Below are 13,894 nucleotides of genomic sequence, written 5' to 3'. Positions count from 1 at the left end.
CCAGACCCGGGAGCTCTGAACGGAAGTCCGACCTGTCGGCGACCCAGGGGGCGAGGTGAGGCGCCGCCACCTCCCCGACGGCGAGAGCCGAGCCAGGGGACGAAGCGGAAGTCCCGCGGACCCACTGACTATACTGAAGAGAGACTCGCGGTGTCATGGCCGCCGACAGTGACGATGGCGCAGCCTCAGCTCCAGCCGTTTCTGACGGTGAGTGGCTTCCCGGGGACAGCTTTGAAATCCTGTACGTTTGGCGGGGCGGGAGGGCCTCAGGTTCACTGTTCGAAGAAACCGACCTCAAGTTTCAGAGGACTAGCTGCTTCCTTCTGGACCAGCCACGAGGAGACTACAAGTTCCGGCGTGCACCGCGACGCTGGCTGCGGAAGTCTGGCGTGCTGGCGCGGAGTCGGGACGTGCAGGGGCGTGCCGGGAGATGCAGTCCGGAGCTCGAAGCTCTGTTAAGCGGGGCGGGTGGGGAGTTGTGGGCAGGAAGTGGGACGGATGCGGGCGTAATGTATCAGGCTCTGCGCGCGCTCTGGCTGCTGCCGCGTGTGGCTATGAGGTGCCCCGGGAACGGTGCTGTAGAGCCTTGCAGGATATTAAAGGAGCCGAGGTCCTCCATCCTTGCAAAAGATTTCGTAGAGGATGTGGGGAAAAGGAACCTCACAGATCATCGAGCCCAACCTTAGTCTTTTACAGGTTTTGATGCTGAGGAGGAAGACACTTTCCCAGCCTCATAATCTTCTGAAAGACCTGGGCTTTTTTTCCCCAAAATCGGGGCACTGTGCACCCCAAGGCCTGTGTATTGAGCATAAGTGATACAAAGGCTTGAGGGGAAAGCTGCCATATCTTGCCTAAAGAGAAACTGCCCCTGCCTCTGCCCCCAGCCATGGCTTAGCTTAGTGTTTGTTCTCATGGGCCCTTTGCCTGAGCGTCGTCACCCTCCTTACCCCCAGGTGGTGTCCACCAAAGCACAAAATCTGAGGAGGAGCTGGCAATCCAGGTTCCCGTGGTGGATGTACAAAACGACAACTTCAAGGAAATGTGGCCGTCCCTCCTGCTGGCCATAAAGACAGCTAGCTTTGTGGCTGTGGACACGGTGAGGGTTGGGGAACTGGGAGAGCCGGTGGTTGTGAGGGGGCTGGTGCTGCGGACCTAACACAGCTCTCTCTTTGCTGACGCTTAGGAACTGAGTGGGCTTGGGGACCGGAAGAGTTTGCTGAACCAGTAAGTGTAAGCCCTGATCTCTTTAGTCCTAGCCTTGGCAGGAGGGGCAGAGCTCAGCCCTGGAGTGGAGGTCACAGTCCTGGGTGGTTTGGGTCCGTCATGAGGCTAAGTCCCAGCCACAGCCACCCCCAACCTCAACCCCAAGGTGCATCGAGGAACGTTACAAGGCCGTGTGTCATGCTGCCAGGACCCGTTCCATCCTCTCCCTGGGCCTCGCTTGCTTTAAGCACCAGCCGGACAAGGTATGGGCTGATCTCACCCTCTCCCAGGTCTGTGGCTGGGGGAGGAGGGTTGAGATCCTAGAGAACATCAGCTGTGAGGTTTTTTCCTCCCAAGGCTTGACGTAGCAGAACCTCCTTCTCTCCCAGGGTGACCATTCGTACCTGGTCCAGGTGTTCAATCTGACCCTGCTGTGCATGGAGGAGTATGTCATAGAACCAAAGTCCGTGCAGTTCCTGGTCCAGCATGGTTTCAACTTCAACCGGCAGTATGCCCAGGGCATCCCCTACCACAAGGGCAACGACAAGGTAGGACTCCAGCCTTGAGGCGGCCCTTTCTGTGACTTCATTTCTTACTCCTCTTTGCGGCTGGGTGCCTGGGGGAGGATCTGTTTCTTAGGCACATGGGGCGTCACTCGTGACAGCTGGGGAAACAAAACATACCTTGGTGAAGAGCGCTGGGTTAGACAGCAGGGGAGAACTTTCCAAGTGAGGGAGCCTGGGATGTATGTGTCCTGCAAAAGAGGCTCCCCTGGGGACTCTGTCCTTCCCAGTGACCCCTTTCTTTCCACCCAGGGCGATGAGAGCCAGAGCCAGTCAGTGAGGACCCTGTTCCTGGAGCTGATCCGGGCCCGCCGGCCCCTGGTGTTGCACAACGGTCTTATAGACCTGGTGTTCCTGTACCAGCACTTCTATGCGCACCTGCCCGAGAGCTTGGGAACCTTCACTGCTGACCTGTGTGAAATGTTCCCAGCTGGCATTTATGACACCAAATATGCTGCTGAGTTTCACGCCCGCTTTGTGGCCTCCTACCTAGAATATGCCTTCCGGAAATGGTGAGGGACTGGTTGAGGGAACAGGGTGGGGCCTGGTATTGTCTTGACTATTTCACTCACTTAAGACATTGATTGAGTGCCTCCCCTGTGCCAGGCACTGTGTTGGGTGCTGAGGGTTCAGGGTTCAGCAGTGAACAAAGCAGACAAACACCCTGTTCTCACGGAGCTTATATGCTCAGGGACGGGTACCTTCTTGTGTGTTGCAGTGAGCGGGAAAATGGAAAGCAGAGGGCAGCTGGCAGCCCACACCTTACCCTGGAGTTCTGCAGCTATCCTTCTAGCATGAGGGCCCACATTGACTATCGCTGCTGCATGCCCCCTGCAACCTACCGTCCCCATTCCACCAGCATCTGTGACAACTTCTCGGTGAGAGCACCTGCCTATTTCCTGGGGGGAGGGAGGTTTAATGCCTCGAACCCCTCTCTAAGGTTTTTTCCCTGCTTCCAGGCCTACGGCTGGTGCCCCCTGGGACCACGTTGTCCTCGGTCCCATGATATTGACCTTATTATTGACACTGACGAGGCTGTCGTGGAAGACAAGAGGCGTCGACGAAGACGTAGGGGAAAACGGCTGAAGGCTTTGTTGAGCCTGCCTGCGAGACAGACCCCTGGGGAAACGGAGGGTGGTCCTCCCGCCAAGCAGGTCTGTGGGGAAGGCCTGAAGCCTGAGGAAGGTGAGCCGGAGGTGGCTGAGGATGAGACTGGGAACCAGCCTGGCTCTGAGCAAGGTCACGAAAACGACTTGGACATGGAGCTTGAGGCAACAAGGCCTGCACCAGCTGACGTGACCACCCCAGAAGCACCAGGGAGTCAAGCCAGTCCTAACCCAGTGCCTGGGGATGGGCTGCATCGGGCTGGCTTTGATGCCTTCATGACAGGCTACGTGATGGCCTATGTGGGAGTGGGCCAAGGACTCCAGCCCTGTCGCTCTGGACCATGGCTACCTGAATGCCACAACAAGGTATACCTGAGTGGCAAGGCTGTCCCCCTCACCGTGGCGAAAAGCCAGTTCTCCCGTTCCTCAAAAGCCCACAACCAGAAGATGAAGCTGGCGTGGGGCAGTGGCTGACCCAACTTCTACACAGCACTCAGGGCCCGGGAACAAAGCTGAGGGTGAAACAGAAGGGTCTGGATCTCTCTCAGCCGTGAGTGCCTGGCAGACGCTGCCGCGTCACTCCTCGTCCTCTCTCTTTACACCGGAGGTTGGGGAATAAGGGGCACACACAAGAAGGCTGACCAGCACCTGTAACACCGACTTTATTTATTTTTAAATCTCAAAGTGTCTTGGGAAAGTTTTACAAAAAAGAAAAAAAAAAAATCAACAGAAACAAGATATGAAAATATTTGACCAGCTTCATCTTTGGTTATTTCTTATTGTGGCTCTAGAAGGACAGACTGTTCCCGTAGCAGAAAGGGAAGACCTCAGTCCACGTATAAACCATTTAACCAACCGGGCGTGTGACGTGTTGACAAATACACAGAGCAGGCCCTCGGGCCTACAAGACCAGCCCCACTCCCAGCCACAAGGCTGAAAGTCTTACAGGGCAGGACATTAAGACTCCTTCATAAATATGAAAATAGATTCATCAACTGGAAAAGATCTTTGAATAGTTAGCTGAGAGCCACGACCACCACTCCGCCTCGCCCTCCCCTTGCATAGAGATGTAGTGACGTGGCCTGACCGCGCAGTAAGTGCAAACAGCAATTATTCAAGTGTCTTAGACATCCTGGCAAGAGGCACCCCAGGCTTCAGGTCTGAGAAATCGCCATGCCCTTGATGGCCTCCTGGTCAGCTCCAGATGCCAGCCACTAGCTTATACGCCCCCGGAAAGCGCAAGAGGCAGGCCTGGGGTAAGAGAAGAACCTGGGGTGGTAGCTGCCTGCCAGCTCACACTAGAACTAGGAGTCCTCTGGTCCGTCTGGGGACGTGCACGGGGGAATCAGGTGGGGGCCAGAGCTCCTTGCTGGATTGCAGAGGCTTGGTGTCAGCTGTTGGCCCTAGTTAACTAGGAAGGCCTCTCGCTGCGGCCTCACCTCTCATACACAGCCACGGGCACCGGGAGCCCCGAAGTTGAGCCTGGCTTGGCTTAGCCTGCCTGCTCTGTGGGCCCCAGGGAAGAGTCAAGGCTGTGCACCAAGGGGGCCCTGTGGCTTCGGCTGAAGGTCCAGCCCCAAGGTGAGCTGGGGATTAACCCCCTCTCACCCATCCTGCTCTCCCTGGGTTTTCAGGCCTGTGCCAGAGACGGCCAAGTCTCTTGGCCTTTCTTCTACCTCCATCTCCTCAAGGGCACCTGCAAGACATAGACCGGGCCCCGGGGGCCTGGGGCCAAAGCCATTTTCTTCCTGGGGTCCGGAGCAATCCATGGCCTCGTGGGCTGGAGCAGCTGGTAGGGCAGGTGCTCGGAATGGTGGGATCTCTCTTACTCTGTACTTGTGACTACTGAGGCGCGGGGGGGGCCCGTCAGATAGTGATTCTTCTCGGCCCACAAACGGACAAGCCTCCTGATGCAAGAACTCTGGCGAACCAGGCAAAGAACGCCACCGGCGAGCCGGTGGAGCCAGGGGCTCCTGCCACTCGGCCACAGGCGTGCTTCCAGGCCCTGGCGCATCCAGGTCAAACACCAGGGAGATGACAGATTTGCTGGGCAGGTCGAAGAATTTGATCTTGCCACCTTTGAGGTCCTGGCGAGCACTGAAAGGGTTGATTTTGGGGGCACGGGCAGCACCGCCTCGTTGTGGCTGGTAGTAGGGGTCCAAGACATTCACTGTACGTGGGGGCTTGCTGGAGAAGATGTCTGACTGGCTTCGAGACAGCCAGATGGTACGCCGTGGGCGTGGGGACTTAGGAGGGATCTTGTTGTCCTGTAAGCTCAGTCGCTTCAGCCCAGGTCCTTTCTCCAAGAGTCCTGGAGAATAACGAGTCAAGTCAGGGGTTACTCTCACTAGTCAGAGCCAATGGAAGCAGCACCGCCTACCACAGTGTTACCAACTAGAAAGCAGAGTGGGTACTGCTGCCCCCGTTTCACCAATGAGAAAACAGACTCAAGGGAGGCACAGGACTCAGAGCCCCAAGACATTCTCTGTCATCTCCTCTCCTCTGCATTTCTTCTGGACATGGGATCCTGCAATCACAGCCCAAGAGGGGGAGGCCACCCCCCCATCCTAATACCCTCCCGCTTGGGGTCAGGTTGGACATTCTGATCTCATCTCTTACCCTTGGCTGCGGGTTGCAGCTTCCTGTCCCTTTCCAACTCTTCCTCCTGTAGGCGGCTCAGAATTTCCTCCAACGTCTTCCCAATTTCCGCAAAGGAAGGGCGAAGTTTGGGGTCCATCTGTAGGCATCCACATGAGCCATTAGCCCTGCTCTCCCATCTTCCATCCCAAGGATAGCATTTGAGTCTGACTCTGGCATCTCTTTAAGGTTCTGAAGTGCATCTCAGAGGCCTCTTCTGAGTCCCAGACCGTAAGAGTGAGTCCCAGAGTAAAGGTTGGGAAGATGCTATTGTCCCATATGCTCCCCTGTCTCAGCAGCCTTTCTGTACATGCGCTACCCCGCGTTTGGCATGGAACCCCCCGGGAGGGCATGTCCACCTTGGTTGGTTCTATTCTTTCTTGAGCTCTGCAGCTTACGTGTTTCTGGAAGGTACCTGGACAAGGCCCAGCTACTCCTGAGTCGTAACAGGTAGGTCCAGCCCCAGAGTTACATAAAATGAAGGCTCACAAGAGCCTTTCTCGTGGGCCTTGGGACCAGCTGGATCCACCTAAAACCTGACCAGAGCTCCATCAATATCCAAGGCAAGGGTGGCAGGTGTACACTACAGCCTAAGGACTGGATAATACAGAGCAATTTTCTTTTCCTTGGTCCAGAGTCTGGCAGGCCCAGAGGAGGGAGCCTGGACACTGTCACTCTTGAGTGGAAAAGAGGTCCCTTGTGAGGTTAGTTAGCAGCCTCTCCCTGCAGGCCTAACCAGGGGAAGACAGTTCAGCCAGCCCCAGCCAAAGCCAGGGAGGACAGATACTCACATTACAGCAGTTGAAGGTGAGCTGCAGAAAGTCCGGGGGACAGTCTCCCACCATGTGCTGGAAAGCATCATAGTCCAGCCCGAAGTTCTGTGGATGGGTGTGGTGGGGAGGGAGTCGGAACACGGGTAGATGGGTCATTGACCCCTCATCCTGGCCTGCTCAGGAGAGGCCGGGAACCGCCCCCAGAGAAGCAGCTACATCGTAGAAGGAGACTGAGTGCCAGCAGCTCCACCCCAAGATCAAAACACTCCCAGAGCCTCCAAAGCAGCCCCATCGCAGTGGCCCTGGTCCCCACGCCTACAGCTCACCTCTGTTCGAGGAAGATAGTCGGGGTCAGCCTGGATGCGGGCGATGATCTCACAAAGGATGATACCGTAGGAGAACACGTCCGCCTGGGGGTAGTGAGATCGCCGCTTCCCTCTCAATGGAGTGAGGGGGGTTTCTGCCCACCCCCAGCCCAGGCCTGCGCCCTCCTGTCCATGTTTCATTCAGTTCATTGGCTGGGCAGCTGACAGGTGCCAGCCCTGTTCTTGGCAGGAAGGATGTAGATCCGGGGTGAAGGGTGATCCAGGGCCCTTCCCACTAAGAACAGATTCTTCAGAGAACCAGGCCTCGGCGTCCCCAGACTCACCTTCTCGTTGTAGGGCTCATCTCGGAGCACCTCCGGCGCCATCCAGAAGGGGGAGCCCACCACCGCCAGCTTCTCACTCCCCATGCTGTGGGGTGAGATCACATGGACATGAGCTCGCCACTGGCAGGTGCCGGGGACATCTGACCCCTGGGAATGCCTCTCCGTCAAGGATGGGCACACACTCGAACCGACTGAATTGAGGCAGCTGAGGTTGGGCTATGACCAAGTCCTGGCCTCTGAAGAGGGAGCTGGCGTCTTCCAGTTGCCTCAGTCCCTTCTGTGACCCCAGCACCCGTGAGGGCTACGCACCTGCCATCAGGGATCTTCTCAGCCAGGCCGAAGTCAGCTACCACTGCCGAGTAACCACTCTCATCCCTCTTTATCAGGCAGTTCTGGGGTTCCCAAAGAAGAAGACAGTGTGGCTCAGGAGTGGGGACCAGCCAGCCGCAGAGCTTACCACCAGCCCTCCCTGCCACAGGGCACCGTGTCCTCTGCTCCTTGGTGACACCACACGCTCAGGCTGACCCCAGTGGCCAGTCCTAGGGGCTCAGATGGCCACCTGAGACGAGTTAGGGCTGGGTCTTGGGGCTGCCCTAGGATTCATGTCATGCTTCATACACAAGTCCTTTTTTTTTTTTTTTTTTGTCTTTTGTCCTTTGGTCTTTAGGGCCGCACCCACAGCATATGGAGGTTCCCAGGCTAGGGGTCTAATTGGGGCCGTAGCCGCTGGCCTACACCACAGCCACAGCAAAGCGGGATCCGAGCTGCATCTGCAACCTACACCACAGCTCACGGCAACGCTGGACCCTTAACCCACTGAGCGAGGCCAGGGATGGAACCCAGAACCTCATGGTTACTAGCCAGGTTCTTTAACGACTGAGCCACGACGGGAACTCCCCAAACATTAATATTTATCTTTGCTGCCTATGTGCTAGGGATGGTTTTAAGTGTCAGCAATACCTCAGTGAACAGAACCTGTCCTCCTGGAGCTTACGATCTAGTGGAGGCAGACAGACCCGCACGCCTCTGGCCTCCCTTCATGCTTCCCTCCGAATGCACAGACGCAAAGGCCAGGCCTGACTTTGCCAAGTTACGTAAGCACAGGACAAGCACCCAAGCCTACACAAACGTTCACTGCCCACAAAATCACAACCAGTCTCCTGTCGATGTTAAAAGCCCATGATCTGGCTCAAACCAACCAACTCCCGCCCTCCTCTGTGTCCCTGGTGCCACCACGTACACATCTTCATGCAAAGCGTCACAGACGAGATTGATTTGGGAAGCCTTTGTCTTTGCCTACACTGTTCCCCACCGTCTGGAAGGTTCTCCCAATTCTTTTCACCTCAGAATTCTGTGTGTCTGAGGACAGGCTGGCTCTTGCGGCCCCGACCTCTCCAGCTCTCATCTTCATCTCTCTCTCACCTTAACTCTGACTCCGCCCCTGTGGCGCTTCCTCTTACGGCCAAGCAGAGGGGCCGTCCTCCCTCCCAGTCCTCACCTCGTGAGAGGCTCAGAACAAGCTCACTGAACAGATGCTGCTGCCCTCACAGGACGGACCCACACGACTTGAAAGTAAACACAAAGCAGCAACAAGCTCTCTCCAAAATAGCTGCATTCAAAATGGCCCTGAACTACTCCGGCTCAGAAGACACCGCCCTCCACCCCCACCCCCTTCCTCCAGAGGCAGCAGAGAGCAGGGGTCCTTGGCTCACGGGGACATTTCTGGGGCCAGCAAGACCCTCTATCCCTCGAACCAGCCCTCCCTCTCTTCCTCCCCCTGGCATCCAGGTGCCAAGCCCTGCAACGTCACCTGCTTACGCCACTTCAGGGACAAAGTAGTCACTTACTCTGGCCTTGATGCCACCACACTATTCTCTTTCCCTGAGCTGTGAGGTCATCACATCCTCTCCTACCCTGGATCCCTGGGAGACATACTGTTTCCGGCTTCTAAGCAGGACTGTCCTTTTGCTTGTCCCGGCTTTAACCCTCCCTTCAGTCCCGCTGGCTCAGCGAACCCCACCCCCACCCCAGCTCCCTGACTTCACTTTCTGTGAGAAGATGGGCTCTAGGCCCGCTTGCCTATCAGCCAGCCAAAGCCTGAGCTATGTTGGGCACTGGCTTGTGACGCAGTGGCGGCTCAGATCTGTCACCTGTTTTTCTCCCCTCCTTACACCACGACTTACACCACAGCTCATGGCAACACCAGATCCTTAACCCACTGAGTGAGGCCAGGGATCGAACCCACATCCTCATGGTTGCTAGTCAGATTTGTTTCCGCTGCACCATGACGGGAACTCCTCTCCTCCTCTTCTTTAACCAACAACTCAGGCTTCTGTCTCCAAGGCTCAGTCTAAAGTCCTATGTACTATTTGCTTTGTAGCCTCACAAAGAACCCTGTTAAATTCAGCTTGGGAGCAGCAAGTAAGGACTAGAACATGGCCACAGCACACGGCCCCATCAAAGCTGTTCCATTTCTGCCCCGTCTTCACATTCGTGGAGACCTCTTGTCACTGCAAACCCCCCATCCGGGAGTGAGACGTCACAGCAGCTTCTCTGAGCAGCTGAGAAATGGCTAAGGCAGGGGTGATCAGGGCCCTGCAACATGGGGCAGGCCTGCCTAGCCCAACACTGGAGTGTGACCACTGCCTCTCTTAAAGCTTCTCCATGGTGGAGTTCCTGTCGTGGCTCAGCAGAAATGAATCTGACTAGCATCCATGAAGACGCAGGTTCGATCCCAGGCCTCACTTGGTGGGTTAAGGATCCGGCATTGCCGTGAGCTGTAGTGTAGCTTGCAGATGTGGCTCGGACCTCGCATTGCTGTGGCTGTGGCGTAGGTCAGCAGCTGCAGCTCCCACTTGACCCCTAGCCTGGGAACTTCCATATGCTGCAGGTGCGGCCCCAAGCAAGCAAGCAAGCTTCTCCATAGCCAATAGCCAGGCATTGGAGCCAAAGACAAAGATGGAATATACTGAAAGGCAAAAGAGCTGCCATTCGAAGTCTCCCCCTGAGGTGATGAGGGAAATGGGGAGGAACCCTGACCATCAGTTCCTAGGGGGTTTCAGCAAACGCCCGGCCTGCCCTTATGGGGTCTACACTGGTGAAGTTTGGCTGGCAACACCTGCTGCTTTTACTTCCTTATCTCCCGCTCCTTCCTCCCTGGCTGCTGCTGGAAGTGTTCCCACTGGAGATCCCAGTGCGTTCCATGGCATTAAGCTCAGTAGACACAATCAGTCCTTATATCACGTGTTCTTCCTGCTGCTGAACACGCTGCCAGGCAGGTTATTTCCTTTGGTGCTTTTACGTAAGATTCAGGACTCCTATTAGCACTAGATGTGCAGAGACCAAGCAGCTGTGGTCCTGGAACTAACAGACTAGCTATTAGAGCCTAGTTCTTTTTGGTCATGCCCACGGCATGCAGAAATTCCTGAGCCACAGCAGTAACCCAAGCCACGGCAGGAACAAGACCAAGTCCTTAACTGCTAGGCCACCAGGGAACTCCTCTTCTTGTTCCTTTGTGATTCTTCTTTCTTGGCTTCTGTGCCACTGTGGATTTCCTTCGCTGTACATGCCAGGGCTGGCTCTCCTTCCCATCCCTCGAGGTCTCAGGGTTCTCACTCGGGCCCACAGCTTGTGCTCCACTGTGGAGGCTCTTCCACATTTCTTCTCTAATTACCACCTCTGCGCTGATGTCTCCCAAATGCATGACTTCAGCACCGACCTTTACACTCAAGCTCCCAATTTGCACACCCAGTCTATTTCTGGACATCTCCTCCTGGACTATTCACGCTGAACTCCAAACATGCAAACCTGAACTCATCTTTTTCCTCCCAAATGAAAACTCTAGCTATATTTTTTTTTTGAGGGGGTCACACCTGAAGCATGCAGAAGTTCCCAGGCCAAGGATCGAACATGTGCCACCGCAACAATCCAAACCACAGCTATGACAATGTCAGATCCTTAGCCCACTCAGCTGGATTTTTACGTCAAATGCCACTGCCACTTTCCATCCAGTTTGCTACTTTAGCTATCTGGGGCGCACTCAAGATTTCTCACTCTAAGTAATTTTAGCTTCTAAGTGTTTTTCAAACCGGTCCCTCCCTCTTTATCTGAATTCCCATTGCCCTAGGTTAGGTCCTCCCCGAACATCACAACATGCCAGACTTGCGCTCCATAACCCAGCTTCCTCATTTCTGCCAACGTGGTCTTGGTAAATGCAGATCTGTGTTACTCCCCTACTGAAAAGCGAGCAGTGACATTGCATCATTCCATGTATGTGAAATGAGAAATAGAAATAAGAATAAGAAATAAGAAAATCCAGAGAAACCGAAAAAAGATGAGTGGTTTCCAGAGGCTGGAGAGAGAGAACAGGGTACGGGGCTTTCTTTTTAGAGTGATGAAAAGTGCTGAAATTAGATAATGGTGATGACTGGAACCACTGAAATGTGCTTTAAAAGGGTTAATTTTATTTATTTTTTCCTTTTAGGGCAGCATACGGAAGTTGCTGGAGGTAGGGGTCAAATCGAATCTGCAGCTGCCACAGCCACAGCCACACCACCAGATCTGAGCCACATCTGCCACCTATGCTGCACTTTGCAGCAATGCTGATCCTTAACCTACTGAGTGTGGCAAGGGATCGAACCTGCATTCTCATAGGTATTACTTGGATTTTTAACCTGCTAAGTCACCAGACTCTTTTCTTTTTTTTTATCTTTTGTCTTTTTAGGGCCACACCCGTGGCATATGAAGGTTCCCAGGCTAGGGGTCTAACCGGAGCTATAGCTCCCAGCCTACACCACAGCCACAGCAATGCCGGATTCTTAACCCACTGAGCAAGGCCAGGGATCGAACCTGCAACCTCATGGTTCTTAGTCGGGTTCATTAACCACTAAGCCATGACAGGAACTCCTCAGGTTGGGTTAAATATCCTTTTCAAAGCACCCTATACATTTTCCTCTCCCTAACTTTAGCATTTGACATTAAATGACACTACTTGTTTCCACAGTCCCAATCTATTGCTACTGACTGTAAGCTGTAGACTGTAAACTTTAGCAAAGCAGGGATGTCTTCAGAAGGATTAGCCTAGAGAATATTTCCTAGCCCCTTGGGCAAGGGAAACACTGCCTACTTCTGTCTGTGGGGCGACTTACAAATTATAAAACATTTTTCATAAACACGGTCCAGGTGATTCTTGAAAACCACACTGTCAGGTGGGCAGATCTGAGATGTTTACACTCAGGATGAGAACAATGAAGCTTACAGCTGTAAGTGGTAAAGACACTGCCTCCTGATTCTAGAGGGCTCCCTCCGAATGATTTTGGTCTCTCTGGAGGAACTGGCTGAAGAGCTTTCCACTAGAGACAGCAAGGCCGTGGCAGGAACAATGTATTCTTAAGATGGCATCGGGCCAGAGCCCATGGAGAAGGCAGTGCTGTTTGTGCAGGCAGTAAGATAAGACCCCTGCATTTGTTTTTGTTGTGGTTTTTTTTTTTTTTTTTTTTTTTGGTCACACCCATGGCCTAAGTTCCCAGGCCAAGGATCAAACCTGAGCCATAGCAGTGACCAGAGCCGTTGCCGTGACGACACCAGATCTTTAACCCACTGCACCAGAAGAGAACGCAAGACCCCCTCATTTGGGACAGATACTAGCCCCTACCTCCGCTGTTGGTTAATCCATGGGGACCTCATGTGATGCCTGCACTTCTCACCCACCTTGGACATGGCCCCGGTACAGACGATGTGACTATGCAGCACAAAGTGTGAGGCTCAGACCACGGCGGGGTTCTGAAGAAGCCAGACTCATTTTCAGGCTGCGTGGGACAGAAAGTCTGTTCAATGGAGGATGAAGAACGGTCTAATCAGGAGTGTGCCTGCAGTAAGCAGCAGACACAAGAAAGGCCCGGCCAGACTGCCCTGAGGAGAGAGGTGACCTTTTCAGGTTCAAAGAGGCGCCCAGGCACTGCTGCTCTGCTGCTCCGCTGCCTGGCGCCCGTTCCTCTCTGTCCTGGCTCCTGTTATAACACATCACACCGTGGAAAAGAGACCGACACGTCTGCCTCTTCAAGGGCAGGGAATGAGCCCATTCACCTCCGTATCCCTCACCCAGCATGGACACACAGAAAGAACTCAGCCTAAGTCTGTCATATCAAAGTTTGGACGGACGGCTGGAGCCACCGGGCTCCTTTCAGAAGCACGTGTCAGGCACACACTAATCATTCGACTTTCCATGATGGGGACCAAGCTGATGAGAGACTCAAAAGGTGGCCCTGAATGCATTTCTGGAAGCCAACACAAACCCTTCAGACTGGGCCAACGTGGACACCTGAGAGCAGATCCTGAGGCCTCCTGAAACAGGTGCACAGCATTGGCACTGACCAAAATGACCTGAATGGAAATGCCAAGTCTGTTACTGTTAGCTCTGAGCTAAAGCTGTTCCTATAACAACGAAAAATAGTTTTCCGGGAGTTCTCGTCGTGGCTCAGCGGTAATAAAATCGTATCCATGAGGATGTGGGTTCGATCCATGGCCACACTCAGTGGGTTAAGGAGCCAGTGTTGCTGTGAGCTGTGGTGTAGGCTGTAGACGCAGCTCGGGTCCCACACTGTTGTGGCTGTGGTGTAGGCCGGCAACTGCAGCTCCGATTTGACCCCTAGCCTGGGAACTTCCATGTGTCGTGGGTGCAGCCCTAAAAGCAAAAAAAAAGTTTTCCGGAGTTCCCGTTGTAGATCTGTGGTAACAAACCTAACTGGCATCCATGAAGATGTGGCTTTGATCCCTGGCCTTGCTCAGTGGGTGAAGCATCCGACGTTGCCCGTGGATCATAGACACGATGAGGCTCGGATCCCCCAGAGCCAAGGCAACGTGGGACGCTGAGCCCACTGAGTTGAGCAGCTACGGCTCTGATTCGACCCCAGCCTGCGAACTTCCATGTGCTATGGGTGCAGCCTTTAAAAAAAAAAAAAAAAA

At 54.3% G+C, this 13,894-nt stretch overlaps 2 protein-coding genes across 15 annotated transcripts in view; one reads left to right on the top strand and one right to left on the bottom strand.

Annotated features, from left to right (window-relative positions):
* Positions 1 to 22: 22 nt before the first annotated feature.
* On the top strand, positions 23 to 3,618 carry TOE1 (target of EGR1, exonuclease). Of its 2 annotated transcripts, none has more exons than XM_003128045.5 (8): positions 23 to 207; positions 954 to 1,096; positions 1,184 to 1,224; positions 1,370 to 1,466; positions 1,593 to 1,751; positions 2,019 to 2,278; positions 2,485 to 2,644; positions 2,726 to 3,618. In XM_003128045.5, exons 1-8 carry the CDS (start codon positions 156 to 158, stop codon positions 3,344 to 3,346), a joined length of 1,533 nt encoding a protein of 510 aa, XP_003128093.3. In that variant the 5' UTR covers positions 23 to 155; the 3' UTR covers positions 3,347 to 3,618. The 2 variants fall into 2 exon arrangements, with proteins under 2 accessions (XP_003128093.3, XP_084821327.1); XM_084965201.1 differs by having other exon boundaries at positions 300 to 1,096.
* TESK2 (testis associated actin remodelling kinase 2) overlaps positions 3,511 to 13,894 on the bottom strand; it is a 127,109-nt gene continuing 116,725 nt past the window's right edge. For 7 of the 13 annotated variants that reach the window (XM_084965193.1, XM_005665476.4, XM_021096752.2 and 4 more), the window contains 6 exons: positions 7,241 to 7,323; positions 6,932 to 7,016; positions 6,609 to 6,692; positions 6,301 to 6,387; positions 5,492 to 5,609; positions 3,511 to 5,183 (listed from right to left, as the gene is read on the bottom strand). In XM_084965193.1, the coding sequence (XP_084821319.1) occupies positions 4,477 to 5,183; positions 5,492 to 5,609; positions 6,301 to 6,387; positions 6,609 to 6,692; positions 6,932 to 7,016; positions 7,241 to 7,323 (1,164 nt within the window). In that variant the 3' untranslated portion in view covers positions 3,511 to 4,476. Of the gene's footprint in view, positions 5,184 to 5,491; positions 5,610 to 6,300; positions 6,388 to 6,608; positions 6,693 to 6,931; positions 7,017 to 7,240; positions 7,324 to 8,778; positions 8,907 to 13,894 lie in introns of those variants that run through there. The other 6 variants (XM_084965199.1, XM_084965197.1, XM_084965195.1 and 3 more) reach the window with 2 other exon arrangements.

This window comes from Sus scrofa, chromosome 6, assembly GCF_054392235.1.
Source record: "Sus scrofa isolate SSC_HxYL_T2T_F1_AM1 chromosome 6, Sscrofa_HxYL_maternal_Yorkshire_Landrace_v2.0, whole genome shotgun sequence".
Lineage (NCBI taxonomy): Eukaryota > Metazoa > Chordata > Mammalia > Artiodactyla > Suidae > Sus > Sus scrofa.
Note: the sequence above shows the minus strand (reverse complement) of the source record. Positions and strands in the feature narration are given on the sequence as shown.